The 14,941-nt window shown below is 32.6% G+C and overlaps 1 protein-coding gene and 1 long non-coding RNA gene across 2 annotated transcripts; both read right to left on the bottom strand.

Annotated features, from left to right (window-relative positions):
* Positions 1-258: 258 nt before the first annotated feature.
* LOC127699966 (uncharacterized) lies at positions 259-5,396 on the bottom strand. The gene is made up of 6 exons (XR_007981318.1): positions 5,265-5,396; positions 4,531-4,607; positions 2,709-2,825; positions 2,291-2,447; positions 1,893-1,976; positions 259-1,301 (listed from the first exon to the last, which is right to left on the bottom strand). It is a non-coding gene; the product is annotated as an uncharacterized LOC127699966 (long non-coding RNA).
* Positions 5,397-5,990: 594 nt separating this feature from the next.
* Positions 5,991-8,119, bottom strand: LOC127699944 (uncharacterized). The gene is made up of 3 exons (XM_052203319.1): positions 7,797-8,119; positions 6,276-6,864; positions 5,991-6,078 (listed from the first exon to the last, which is right to left on the bottom strand). Exons 2-3 carry the CDS (start codon positions 6,848-6,850, stop codon positions 5,991-5,993), a joined length of 663 nt encoding a protein of 220 aa, XP_052059279.1. The 5' UTR covers positions 6,851-6,864; positions 7,797-8,119.
* Between the last annotated feature and the right edge of the window lie 6,822 nt (positions 8,120-14,941).

Below are 14,941 nucleotides of genomic sequence, written 5' to 3'. Positions count from 1 at the left end.
CGAGGTCAAGTGAAAACTGTCTGACGGGCATGAGGACCTTGCAAGGTACGCACATACCAAATATAGTTATCCTATTACTTATAATAAGAGAGAATTTAACATTACAAAAAAATCTTAACTTTTTTTTCAAGTAGTCACTGAACCATGAAAATGATTCCGTAGCCGCCGCCGCCGCCGCCGCCGTAGCCGCCGCCGCCGCCGCCGGATCACTATCCCTATGTCGAGCTTTCTGCGACAAAAGTCGCAGGCTCGACAAAAAAATCACTTAAAACAGTGACAATAGAATCACTGTGTCAAGTGATTAATAGAGACCAATACTGATGGCTTTCTCACTACTTATTGCAATTTCATGTCAAACCAGCACTAAAATTACAAACATAACTCAAATACAAAAGTACACATTGCACATAAGGAACTTAAACAGATACAAACTTTAAATGAAGTTTAAACTGCCTTCAACATTTTCAAGGAGAAAATTAATGCATCCACGAAATTTATAGAAAAAACAAACTTTTGTACCCAAAAAATAAAAAAAAAACAAGCATAATACTCCTTATATCACAAAAAAAAATCACTTAAAACAGTGAAAATAGAATCATTGTCTTAAGTGATTAATAGAGACAAATACTGATGGCTTTCTCACTAATTATTGCATGTCAAACAAGCACTAAAATTACCACATTTTGTAATTACACATAAAAAGTACACATTGCACATAAGGAACTCTATAGGACACAAAAAATCAATTCAATTACCGTGAAAGTACTTTAATTTGTGGGTATCAATTTTCGTGGTTTGAGCAACATTTACATGTTCGTGGGTTTTAAAATTGTGGATTTTAGTTTTCCAAAAAAAGTAAAATCAAAATATTGAAGTTATTAGAAACAAAGGTTACAAATTGTCTAGATTAAAGGAAGTTGCAAAGTATAAATTGACCAATGTAAATTGTAAATCAAAGTGATCACACTAATTAACTCGAAATAGAGACTGATTAAAGACCATCAAAGGTGTTAATTAGGCCATAAACATGTCACTTAAATTCGTAGATAAACAAGAAAATTGGTTTCTCACGAATAAAAGTACTTTCACAGTATAACTATGCCTTCAACATAAAAATATTAATTTAATTTCAACAGTAGTCTTCTGCCAGTTAAAACAGTTTCTGGCTCTTTTAGAATATCTGTGATCATGGATGGATCCACCAATGACAATTCTGTTTTGTCAGGCCACTGTTTGAGTTCAATATCCTTGATATCTTTTAAAAAAGATATCACAGGTTCCCCATCAATTAGTTCAACAACCTGAAATGTAGAAATAAATGGATATATATATATTTATATAAACTTTATTTGTTTAACAATCTATTGATATGTAACTTTGTTTGCCAATTAAACAAACTATCCAACAAAGTTCAAACGTAGTAGATGTAAGTAATTATAGGCAACCATACAGCATTCAACAATGAGAAAACCCATACCTTATATTTGGCTATAAAAGGGCCTTACAAGAAGAAAAATGCAAAACATTTCAATTGAGAAAACTAACCAGTATACTACATGTACTACAGGCTAAAAAGAACCAAAATCAGAGTACTTGCAGTTACTACATGTACTTAAAGCTACTTCAAGACAATTACAAATGATAAATAGATCTTGATCTCCCAAACTATGCATATAATCAGCCAAGATTAACAAAAATGTAATTTCAGGGAAATAATAATTTAAGCCTCTCTGTATGTGATGTTTGGTTATTTTCCAAAAATAAAAAGGATGTCTCTTAGCTTTTCAAACTCTTTGAATTACAATTTGTGTTTCATTTCATGGCATACACATTTTACTCGATATGTGTGTGGCATTAAAAGGCATTCCTTTGATAAACTAAATTTAACATACCTGTCCAATAAAATATTGCTCTTTTGTACTCCCTCTAGCTTTTACGACAAACTTAACTCTCACGAAATCATTTTCCTTTGGCACCTTTAAAAAAAAATGATCACATACTATTTAAAACAGTTTAATTTATGATGTCTTAGTTTCATATGTAATTATAACTTCATGAAATTTTCAATCTCAAAGATTAAAATCTTGCTACAGATATAGCTATCCAATAAAGTGTAGCATAGATGAACATTATCTGACAAATCAGGACAATATCACTCTACAAGAAAAAGAAAACCAAACTGAAACTTTGAATAAAAAAGATATTGCATGTATCATGACCACATTGTTACATAAATAACCAAAATTTATATCTATTCTCCACGTTTATCTATTCATAAAACAGGTCTTACATTTCTTGTATCCTTGTGCAGTTGTGCAGCTGGTATGGGTTGACCTTCTTGGGTGGTCTGGACTTGAGTAGCCTGGACTTGAGTGGCCTGGACTTGTGGCCTGCAAATCTTGGTTGGCCTGAAGTTCTTGTGTGGCCTGCACTTCTTCTGAGTCATCCTAAAAGGGCAAATTTATAAATCTAATATTATCACTAGTTACAGTTTCCTATCTGATCATAAATAAAGTGTTATGCAGCTGTCATTGGTATGTATCTCTTTTCCCTTATAGTCATCATCTATGCATTTTTGTTGCTTGACAAAATTCTTTAAACAGTTCAGAATCCAGTGTCTATACAAAAACTCGTAGATATGACAGAAGAATCAATAAATACAAATCAATGTTTACCAATAAACATGATAAAAGTAATGAAACACTTACCATGTGCTGTTCAAACACATCTTCAAACTCCCGGAAACTGATTGTGGTACCATCTTCCATTTCAATTTCCGAGGCACCATCAATAGGGAATAAATCATTCAAGGTGGTATTACTTATCTGTGCAAAAAAAAAAAGGCTAACATCAATTCACTAAGTAAACAATCTTCATCAGCCTCAATTTAAATATTAAACTACATTAGATATTCATGATAAAAGTAGTGAAATTGATGATGATGATGATGATGATGATGATGATGATGATGATGATGATGATGATGATGATGATAGGCTGTCGAAAGTTCAGTGGCAAATAACATGTAAATATGATCATATTAACCTTGCTTATCACTTGACACATGCTGAGATGATGTTTTGTAAATAGGCAGCTGAAAGGTAACAGGCCACAGGAAGACATTTTACATTAATCATGCACATAATTATGACCTTAAGACTACTAGTCTTTGCTCTTAATTCTAAATGATGTGTAAATAGTTGAGAAATAGCAAATATCAATTTTGAACCCTTTGGTTTGACCTGGCCAGAGATCAAACTCATCATCAAGACAAAAAAATTACAGCTTTAAGATATATACTTTGATGATGGTTTTTGCAAAATATCAGGACACTAAATTTGCATTTGAAAAGAATTTTCCAGGATTACCTTGTCAAAAAAATAAATCAATATGTATTTAAATATTTTGATTACTTAAAGTATCCCTGAGTAGTAAATGTTATTGTAAATGTGGTTTTACCTAATGAAGGTAACTTAAAAATTTGTAATGTACAGGAAAATTGTTTCATGCTTTGTTCGTGTTGTTAGTAGTAACAAATCCATGCAAGTTAACAGTAGTAAGTATATAAAGTAAATTCTTCATGCTTTGAACAATACAGAACAATGTTTTTATTTTAAGAAATGGTCAGGCTACATGCTGTAATTAACTCTAATGCAACCCTGTGATTAAATTTATTAGGCATGATGAAATGAAATGTTTTATCTTGCATTCAATGAGATCAGTTTCTTTTTCAAATTAAACATTAAATTTAGATAAAAAAAAATACACACAGAACAAAAACTGACTCTTTTTTTATAGTTGAGCTTGGCTTACAATTTCACAAGGAATGACATAGCTGATTTTTTTAAAGTTACAAATAAGCAATGCAGCATTCTCCCTAGGGTGCCATGGTGATATTTGACAGATTTTATAGTACAATGTTTCATATTGAAGTGTGTGCTGTCATTTGGAAACTTTGTATATTTTAAAAATAATGGGGAGATATTCCAATGAAAATTGTTCGCAATGTTTAATTAAAAAATAACATGCAAGTAAGTATCAGTTGCCAGTGTTGGGAAGGTTAATTCAACAACTCAATATAAACATGTTAGAATTCAACTTGAAAATGAAGAATGTACATTTAAACTGTCCTCATGGTCATTGCTGGTTCCTGCCTTGGGTACATTGTTCCTTTTAGTAAATAAAAATAAGTATGACCAATGTTAAAATATGTTAAAAACAATATATATGTTTGCTGTACAGACTGAGTCATTGTCAGTTTCAATCTTTTATGCAATAATCATAAATAGTTTCTGAGATACAGCGCGACATGTGAAAACACATCCCCCTTTTTTTCCCCCCAAAAAACAATAACTCTAAAATAAAATAGAGAATCATCACGAAATAGTATACAGATCATCAGATTAATATAACTTACAAGTGTGTAAAGTTCAATGCAACAATGTTTCTGAGATATGGCACAACATGTGAACCCCCCCCCCCTTTTTTTTTACAACTAACTCAACAGCTCTTAAAATCACTGTTATATACCTTTTGCTGTCATGGATGATCATTGGTATTTCATCACTTATTCTTCTACATGTTGTTCAAGTACATTAGCTTCAGTTCTGAAAGAGAAGTTTTCAACAATAAGTATTGGATACATTGGTTGCTACCAGAGGCCTTGATCAGTCTTTGTGATAAAATAGCACTATTGACACAAAATTATTTTTTAAATAAATATTTGAGACCTTTTTCCTTCATAGACATTGACAGGGTGATGGTTGTATTTTGAATATATGCAGACATCAATTGCAAACAGGGCATTAGATTGATGTCTTATTAATGTCCAGTGTCAAATTGATTTATAGGCATATTTAAGAATAAAAACATGTTGATAAACTAATATATATACCCTTCCTTGGAATAGAATGACACATTGAGCTGGATTCTTAATGTGCAAGCAGTCATTTCCTTTGTATATGTTAGCATGATGCAAAGCCACCCAGACTTATTTCATACTGCTATATGGTGTTGGCTGAGCAGAAAAGCAGCAAATACTAATTGCAATTTCTAAAGGTAAACAGGGAATCTAAGCAAAAGGTGTTTGTGATGTACAGGAAGCAATCAATTAAAATGATACCTAATCTACAATTTAAATGTACTGCTTATTAATTTAATTGGGGGGAAATACAACATAAAAGTGTAATCAATAGTCATTAGATAACCAACACAATCAGTATTGTCATTTTTTATAACTTGTGTATAATGATGACTCAACTTACGATCTGCTTTGAGACGTCTTTCCTCTTCCCTTTCCATTGAGTGTGCCTTTTCCTCTTCCTCTACCTCGATTTGCCTTTTTTAGCCTTTTGTTTATGGCACCATCTGATTCACTCTCAGAATCACTCGATATTCTGAAAAAAGGATAATGCAGTAAATGGTTAAACATGCCAAAGAATCATAGTGTATGACTTCAACATCTGCCTGGCATTTTAACCCAATACACTCCTAATCAAATTCAAGGTCTATGTGCAACTTGATGCTTAAGATGTTGAATAGTGAATAGGTGTTGCTAAAAAATGTCACAGTTTATATGTCAGGAGTGCACACGCTGAAATGTCTCATCTGTTCAACTTATCATTGATTTTTTGTTGAAAGTCTGTAACATGAAGGTTTTACCACAAGTATCAAATAAACTTAAGCCTGTAATTCAGTGGTTGTCGTTTGTTTGTGTGTTACATATTTGTTTTTCGTTCCTTTTTTTAATATAAATAGGGCCGTTAGTTTTCTCGTTTGAATTGTTTTACATTGTCATATCAGGGACTTTTAAAGCTGACTATGTGGTATAGGCTTTGCTCATTGTTGAAGGCCGTACAGTGACCTAAAGTTGTTAATGTCTGTGTCATTTTGGTCTCTTGTGGACAGTTGTCTCATTGGCAATCATACCACATCTTCTTTTTTATAATTAATATTATCAATTTTCTTTATGATAATGAGGTCCCATGAACTTACTCTTTAAATTGTTGCCTCCCTCCTCCCCTCCCTCCTCCCCTCGCTCCTGTTTCTCTGGCCTTCTGGCTAAACAGTTCCCTCTTTCTGTAAATATTACAAAATAACATTAGCATATCACACTTCATACAAAGAAAGATAATATCAAACATTTACACACTGGTTAAAAAAAAATCTAGAATCTTAATGAAATTCAAGCTTCCGTTCAAAAAAGAATATGGCTGCTACATATTATTATGTACTTTGTACAAATTTACACATCCAATACTTGTGAAAGGTCTCACCTTTTAATGTTTACTGTTTCATTTATTTGCATGGCATTGATTCTTTTCTTCTGCAAGTCACAGAGAGTCATGTTGCTACTGCTAGATGTTGTTGGTAGATTTTGTGTGGCAATAAACCCAAATGAATACTTATTTGGTGTCAGCTGTTCAATTTTTTTGTCTACTTCGTCTGTTTTTGGAAAATAACCTTGTTCCGGAAAAGTATATTTTCGGCACTTTGAAATCTGTTTGGTTAATGGCAAGCCATTCTCAAAATTGTCACACACATCTCCAAAGCCCACATATTTAAACCTGTTTGTAGCTTTGTTCTTAATAATAAAAAGACACTCCACAGGTTCTTTCTCATGTGTTTGTAACTTTCCACCAATTCTGGTGAGCTCTTTGATCAGTCTAGTCTTCTTCATTCTTTCTGTTTTTATTAATCTGTCCTCAGTTTGGTATTTGCTGAAAGTCCCAGGTTTTGGTTTTTTATAGGCCATAGCCTCTACTTTGTCCTTCATAAGCTTTACTCCAAACATGTCTTCCTCGTTCCCAGAGCTGCAGCTACTTCTACGGTCTCCTTCTCCTTCTATCATTGTTGTTGTGTGTCCTGAAATTTATCCAAACATTTAAACTATTTTAATGATAAATTTGTTACCTACTATTTTTTGCATGATTATTTTAAATGTTTCTACCCTCAGGGATTTTACATGTTTTAAACATCATGAAAACATTGTACACAGACATTATCTTTTTGACAAACAGTGCATTTCTGTTTCAAGTTGCTCATTCTTAAGTTGCATGTCTATGTTGTATTTTGTATACTGTTGTTTGTCTTTTTTTTTGTTTTCATTTTTTGCCATGGCATTGTAAGTTTATTTTTTGACTTATGAGTTCGGATGTCCCTTTGATGTCTTTCGCCTCTCTCTTGCATTTGCTGTACTCTTCTAATTGTATATGAACTGTTAACAGAGATATGTCTCGCCTTTTTGTAATTTTGTGAATTTGCCCATGTTTCTGAAGACGTTTAAACATGCTAAAAGTATAAAATAATGAGCCAGATTGTAGTATATATAAATTCACTTCTTGTAAAGGCTGCAAAAATACAAGAACTGTATAGTACTTATTCCAAAAAACAAAATGAAATAGAAGTAATAAAACAAAATGCACATCCTGAAAAGAACTGCAACACTTGTGTTAAATTTACATGCTTAAATGATAATGAATATTAATAAATTTACAAGCAAGGCTTTTTTGTAATTCTACCTCATTTTAAATCAAAGTCTGATAAATACAAATATCCAATTGCATTATTTAAATCAAATGTAATTTGGATTTCTATGAATTTGATTATTTATAAAATCTTGGATCTTAGAAAAAAACACCAAACTAACATTATTTTCCATTTAAAAAAAAAAAAAAAACATTTTATTTATTAAAGTCCAAAGTATGGAATAAGAAATGTACACTGAAAAAAAGTTTTAGTGGTGCAATCCTTTTTTCAAATATATATATTCATTATACATTTTACAGAAGACATACCTACTTGAAATGTCTAAAACCCGTATTCTGAGTCTGTCAACGTTTTTCAACTTGACAATTGTATGCCGGACAACAAGTGTTAAGATTACAGACAATACTACTGCCAATATTGGGAAGATGACCATTAGAGCTGGAAGGACAATCTCATCCATGCCTTAGCTATTAAAAAAAGAAACATGCATAATATCAGTCATGCATTTATTTTGCATTTTTTATAGTATGCTCATTAGTTCACACAAGACACAAAACAAATATAAAAAAGGGGGGAGGACATGCTTGCATATTTTATTACATTAATCATGTTAATTTTCGTTGGATACCAAATTTCATGGGTACAGGAAAACCATGTATTTTAATGTTCAACAAATTACAAACTTTCTATAGGAATGAGTGCAGACTTTTCCCAAAAAAAATCAAATATTCATGAATATGCAAGTTTTCTCAAACCACAAAAATTGATACCCATGAAAAAAAAAAAGTAATCTTCAGTAATCATTTTATCTGAATATACACAACATGTACAATGTATAAACTTTTCAATCCACCAAAAGTAATACACCCGTTTCACAAACCATGCCTCTTTTGGGGAGACATATAATATTCATAGATATTTTGTTTTGTTTACAATACTGGTTCCCAGATATGATCTTTAGGTTTCATCTCATTGAGAAATAACTTAGGAATGTAACCAGTATGTATACACATTGTCATAGGGAAATTTTAATTCTGATGGTCACCAAAAGTGAAGGAAGGGGTAGTACAGAATTAAAGTAAAGTTTAAACTCCCAGAAGTTTGGGCCATTTTAATACTGAAAATAAGCAGAACAGCCCTGTTTTGACCTTTGAATAAAATAGTACTGCATAGTTTTTGGCGTAAAGGGAGTTCCTACGGGGAATTTCAAGGGTTATACCTCTAATTATAGGAAACTTAACAATGCTTTTTACCACATTAAGTACAGAATACAGATCAAGTTGAATATGGGTTGCATGATGACTTTTACTGTTCGAGAGTTATGCCCCTTTATAACAATCTATGCAATCAGGGGCATTAAATGTATCCCATTCTCCATTTATCATATTTACTAAGTATTATCTTTCACAAGCATATTCATGCAGACAAGAGACAATAAATATCAATCTACACATATACATAACAGGAGTAATAAGTCGTGCATCGCATGCATTCAAATATTATGATGATTTACCTCATCAGCATCTTCAGCAAGACCACTTCTTATGACATCTCTTAGCTCAGCTAAAAAGGACAAATACTCAGACTTTTTCCCAGCTTTAACTTTCTTAAAGCATACTTCAAAGTAATCATGTATTTCTCCTTCTGGTAACATTTCCATACAATAACTTATCTCTTTTGCAATTTGGGCTTTTGTTTGATTGTTGATGTCTTCAAATTTGTCTCTCTCTTGAGGGGTAACTGGAATTGGGTAGCTCATATTAGGAATATCTATGTCGTCATTTTATAGTACTGTGTCTTTAAAAGGAACACTCTTTTTTCTGATGCTCTTTCTATTAAATTAACTAAGTCAAAATCCAAAATATGTCCATCTATAGAAAAATGTTCATCTTTATGTTCCCAAAGGTAGTTTTTCTCCCTAAGAATCAATCTAAATGCATCTATTGCTGGATCTATGTCAAGACCCCTTAAAGATGCATCTGTTGGCAAAATACCTAACAGTGAATATAGGTTGACTTTTAAAGTCTGTAGTACAGTATTATTTCTGCAAATTTTTTGCCAAACAGCATCTGTTGGCACTCCTTTACTAATCTATTGCTTAAGTTGTTTGTTTTTCTCCTCTAACACAAAGTCTAAATCTTCACCAGTGGAGTTGTGACCAGAAGTTGTGATTGATGCAAATCTATCACTCTGCTGTTTAACTTCATCAGGCATTATTAAGTACTGTATGTGATCGTACATTTCAATCTGCTGATACTTTGGGTGGTTTCTGGCATGGAATATCTCTTTTGTCATGTATTTGGCACTGGCCATTAATGCTGCATTGTTTCGTCTAGTTCCAATACGAAAGTTGATAATCCCCTGAGAAAATCTGCAGACTTGATCCATAATGTATCTTAGGATTTATCTACATACTTAAAAAAACCTTTACCAGTGTAGTTTTCTTTTGTCAACAAACAATGCCGTACATATGGCAAAACCAGTTCACGTAAAACAGATAGATGCAATGTAAGCAGAAGTTGCCAGCTCTTGTGGTGGTCTTTACAGTTCTTGGCATACAATTTAGCAGCATCTGATGTAAAGCTCATTTCTTCACACAACTTCTCCATAATTGGTAACCAATTCAATTCAAAGAAGCCTTTGACTAGGTTCATTTCAAAATGGCCACCACCAATGCGTAGATAAAACCAATTGAACTCATGGCAAAAGTTAAATTCTTCAGTATCTGAATGTTCCTGTTGAACATGACTTTCGTACAACTGTAAGCTTAAAAATGTTTTTCCACATCTACTGTGGTCTTGGTCTTCATATATACATACCACTGCTTCTTCTTTTAACTTTTTACAAATTAAATAAGGCACCCCATCATAGCACACATGGGTCCAATGTCTTGAGTTTCCACCATACTGATATATACCATTTTCTTGGCCAATTTGACGAAGAACTCTTGCAACAGTATCAAAGGAATTTGGGTTACAGAAGACTGGATCACTTAATATAAGTTCTTTCTTTCCTTTGTGTCCAGACTGAACATGATCATATCTTTCATTTTCTTTCACATCATTAGTTGATGTTATTTTAACCTCACCATCTATACCTATGTCAAATTCTAATTTTGTAAATGATTCTTCTTTTGACTTTCGTCTTTCATTTCCCTGATTGTCATTCAGCTTTTCCTCTGTTCTTGCTTTCTTTATTCCCTCTTTTTCATTGCACCCTTGGCAAATCCTTTTTTTCTTTGAGTTCAATGTTCCACAAATGCTACACTTAATAAAACTTTCTGGGATTTCTTTTTCTATGATATTTCTGTCGATATAATCTCGGAGATTTTCTTCTTCTTCTTCTTGTTCCTCAGCCACAACTCTCATTGCAACTTCCAAAAATAAATACAACTGTTCATAATGAGCATCTATGTAACTTTTGTTTCGGTCTGAGTTAGAGTCAATGATTGATTCAACAGTGGACTTCAAGACATCAGGATCAAACTCTGGGAAATTCAAGTAATCTTCTGTATCTTTTCTTATAATGTAAGGGGGTTTTAGTTCCTTCATCTTTTGCAAATTTTCTTCAATTGCTACATATCCCTTATTGGTTATAATTGATATTTTTGCTTTATTTTTTGGTCTTATACCACTTTTGTTACCAATAACTTGTTCATTATCAAAAACATTCATAACATCACAACCAGGAAGGACTGGTGCATCAGTACTTTGCTCCATCAACCATGACAAAACAGTTTTGTAGCACCCAGCTGGCTTGGTTTTTCCAACAATATCAACTGCCTGTTTACTCCCAGTTAAAGAGTATATACATAAATTCTGTAAAAAGGCAAAAGGTGACACAAGTTTAGGTTCACATAATTTGTAGCTTTGTTCTAAAGTAGTCATTACAGTCAAGGTTTGATTATCGTCCATAGTTGATGAATTGCTTGGTAAACCACACATACCAAAGCAAAAATTCTTAACAACTGGGTTTCGATCTTGAAGCCAGTCATTTGATTTGAATGTTGCGACAGTGTCAAGATCTTTATACATCATTGCAAAGGACTGAGCATCTTCCTTAATTGATTTCCTTTGTTGAAGGCCTATAACATATGCAAACAAACTTATATCTGATGTGTCAAACTCCAACATAATTCTTTAACGATCTTTAATTTTTCATTCTCGTTTCTATTTTTTAATAAGGTACAAAACTGTTTTTTGACATAGGAAAAACAAGGTTTGCAATTTATCTGAACTTCTGAATGTTTACATTCTGTAGAATTATCCTTAAGTGCCTTCGAGGGTATCTCATCATCATCTTGTTCATTTTTCCACTCCTTGATTATCTTCTCGGGCTTCGGAATTTTTTTTTTTTTTGGACGTCCTCGTTTAGCTTGTCCCTCAGAATCATTACTTAAGAGACAAATTTTACATTTGTCTGTGTGTTTGTCAAAAGAGAAAGGTATTAAGTCTGTTGCAAATTTTTTCCCCTCTTTACCTTTGGCCTGTCGCACTCTATATAAAACACTGGAGCATCGTTTGCAAATATATACTGGATGTATGTGGTCCAAATCAAAATTCAGGTCCATCCCATACATGTCGCCTAATTCTTCATTAAAATGATGTTTGTCATATTTATATCTAAGATCTATTTCATGTCCACACAAGCGACAGAGCTTTTGTAATAATTCAGCATGCCTTTGCAACTCAGATGTATTCATTTTGGTCCTATTAATGAATGAAGTGTCCTTTAGTAATCAATAAAAAAAGTTGTTAAATAAGGGGTCGAAAATTAATAATAATATATAATTAAAATAAATGGGAAGTGTGTCGATGGAACAGATGATGCCCTGCTAGCATATAATGTAACAAAGGGACATAACTCAAGAACTGTCAAATTGATGCTACCATATTTGTCTGAGTTTGGCGGTTATAAGCATTGTCTATCAGTTTCATAACATTTGGTTGAGACAAATTTAAGTTAGAGAACTGAAACCAACTTTGGGACGTACAAAAAACATGGACAAGGTTAAAACTTTATGCTCCTACGCTACAGCTGGGGGATAAAAATTAAAGAACAATAAAAACTCATAAACTGAAAATGCTATGACCAAAAACAAACACAAACATTTTTATATACAGAATGTACAGTTGTAGAAACTAAAGATTCAAGGAATGATAAATAAGATTTTGCAGGTCAAAATTATAATTTGTAGTGACGTTTATGAAATATAATCATTCATTAAAAAAAAAGTTTTGATCACTGGTATAAATAAAAATAAAACACTTCAAAGGGCGTCTTTCATTGCATACAATTTGAAATAATGTTGATCACTGGTACAAATCATTTTTAATCACAGCACAGAGTGATTTCATTCAATTAAATGTAAATCACTTGTATAAATGATTTTAAATCACTGCACAAAGTGAATTAAAATGTGTGTTTATCTCTGATACCAGCAGGGCCTTCTTGATTCGTCCAACTCGGGTTGACTTTAGTTAAAAAATCAGTGCTAATGCGCATGTGCCAACTGTTCCGAATCGAAGTCAAAACTCTTCCATTGAGTTGACTATTATAAGGGAGGTGAAAAATTTTTTCTCCTGTAATGCCTGTCAGAGCATTAAAATAAAAATAAATTGATTCCCTGAGCCCAGCCTGATACGACTGCAGAGGTTGAACCCTGAATTGAAGGGCAAATTTGGACACAATAATATTCAAGCTGGATACTGTTTGAATTTGGATTGTGATCAAACTTATGACATAATATAGGTTTCTGATACAAAGTAAATGTGAAGATTTTACAAATCTATTGCGCAGTACTGTGGTACAATGTCAGAGTGATCCATACACTTACACACAAGTTATTGGCCAGAAAGTACAAAAATGCTAGTTTTGGCCCTTAATTCCTGTTAGCACCATTACCCCCAAAATGAATCAAACCTTCTACTTGTGGTATTAAACATTGTGGTATAAATTCAGAGCAATTGAAATACTTATACACAAGTAATAATCCTGAAAGTAGAAAAATGCTTTTTATGGGCCCCTTTTGGGTTCCTAATTCCTAAACCGTTGGAACCATCATCACCAAAATCAATCCCAACCTTCCCTTTGTGGTATTGAACCATCTTTTTAAATTTCATTGAGATCAATTCACTTAGGTATTTGACCAAATAGTTTCAAAGGAAAAGTTTTTGAAATATATTTAATGACGACAGAAGTGGTGACATAAGCTCACATCGGGCACTTCCGGCCTCAGTCAGCTAAAAAGGGGGCATGACTCGAGTGACTTTAATTTACTGTTCAGAGTGATTTTAATAGAACACTGGTAGAAGTGATATTATTAATTAACAGAACACTGGTAGAAGTAATTTCTGATTAGAAACCCTTCCAGTACCAAATTATTAATCTTTATTTAAAAACCAGGACTAATCAGTGATTCAACTCTGTTGAAGAGGTCATAAAAGTTTTCAAATTTTGCAGGCCTACATGTAGGTCATTTCTATTTTTTTGTCAGAATGTGACTATTTCTATAAATTCAAATTCGGATACTGTAAATTCAGAAATATTGCGAGGTTTTTATTTTTGCGAAAAATTTGACAGAGTTTTAAATGAATAATTTAAACTCACATTTTGATTTATTTTATTTGAATTAAACAGGATAGTTCTCGAAATTGTCAAAATTAAAATCGCATTTAAGTCTAAAATGACAAAATCACAATAATAAATGCACGCAATAATTTCTGAATTTACAGTAACATTTGTGTTTTAATCTGGTTTAGCAAAGGGTCCTGACTGTCCAGTAAGCACAAGATTATTCATGAAGAAAACAAGAGTGCACACGCTGAAATGTATCCCCTTCTTTACTAAATATTGCTATTATGTTGAGTCCTAAATATAAAGCTTTATTACAACTGTTACTTAAACTTAACATTTACACCAAGAAAACTAAACATTGTCCAATGAACCATGAAAATGAGGTCAATGTCAAAAGAAACCATGCCAGTACAGCTAACAATTCATCCATACAACAAATACAGTTGACTTTGCTTATAGTTTAAGAAAAACAGATTAAAACACAAAAACTCAATACTGAGTAATGAACCGTGAAAATGAGGTCAAGGTCAAATAAAACCTGCACGACTGACATATAGATCATAAAATATTTCCATACACCAAATATAGTTGACCTATTGCATATAGTATCAGAAAAAAAGACCAAAACCCAAAAACTTATTTTTGACCACTGAACCATGAAAATGAGTTCAAGGTCAGATGACACCTGCCAGCTAGACTTGTACACCTTACAATCATTCGATACAGCAAATATAGTAGACCTATTGCATACAGTATTAGAAAAACAGACCAAAACAAAACTCATTTAATGTGAATGCTATGACAAAAACAAATTGTTCACATAATCTGCTGAAACTAGAGTCATGTGTAAAATGATACAAGTGTTCGGTAAACAGGA

The sequence above is a fragment of the Mytilus californianus genome, unplaced genomic scaffold, assembly GCF_021869535.1.
Source record: "Mytilus californianus isolate M0D057914Y unplaced genomic scaffold, xbMytCali1.0.p SCAF_45, whole genome shotgun sequence".
NCBI lineage: Eukaryota > Metazoa > Mollusca > Bivalvia > Mytilida > Mytilidae > Mytilus > Mytilus californianus.
The sequence above is the reverse complement of the archived record's forward strand: the minus strand, read 5'-3'. Positions and strand labels throughout refer to the sequence as shown.

What these genes read in the sequence shown, in the direction of transcription:
- LOC127699944 (XM_052203319.1), bottom strand. Translation starts at nt 6,850, where the DNA reads ATGATAGAAGGAGAAGGAGACCGTAGAAGTAGCTGCAGCTCTGGGAAC. An exon ending in GAAACAGTAAACATTAAAAG is followed by an intron (nt 6,079 to 6,275) that starts GTGAGACCTTTC and finishes TAATATTTACAG; the next exon opens with AAAGAGGGAACTGTTTAGCC.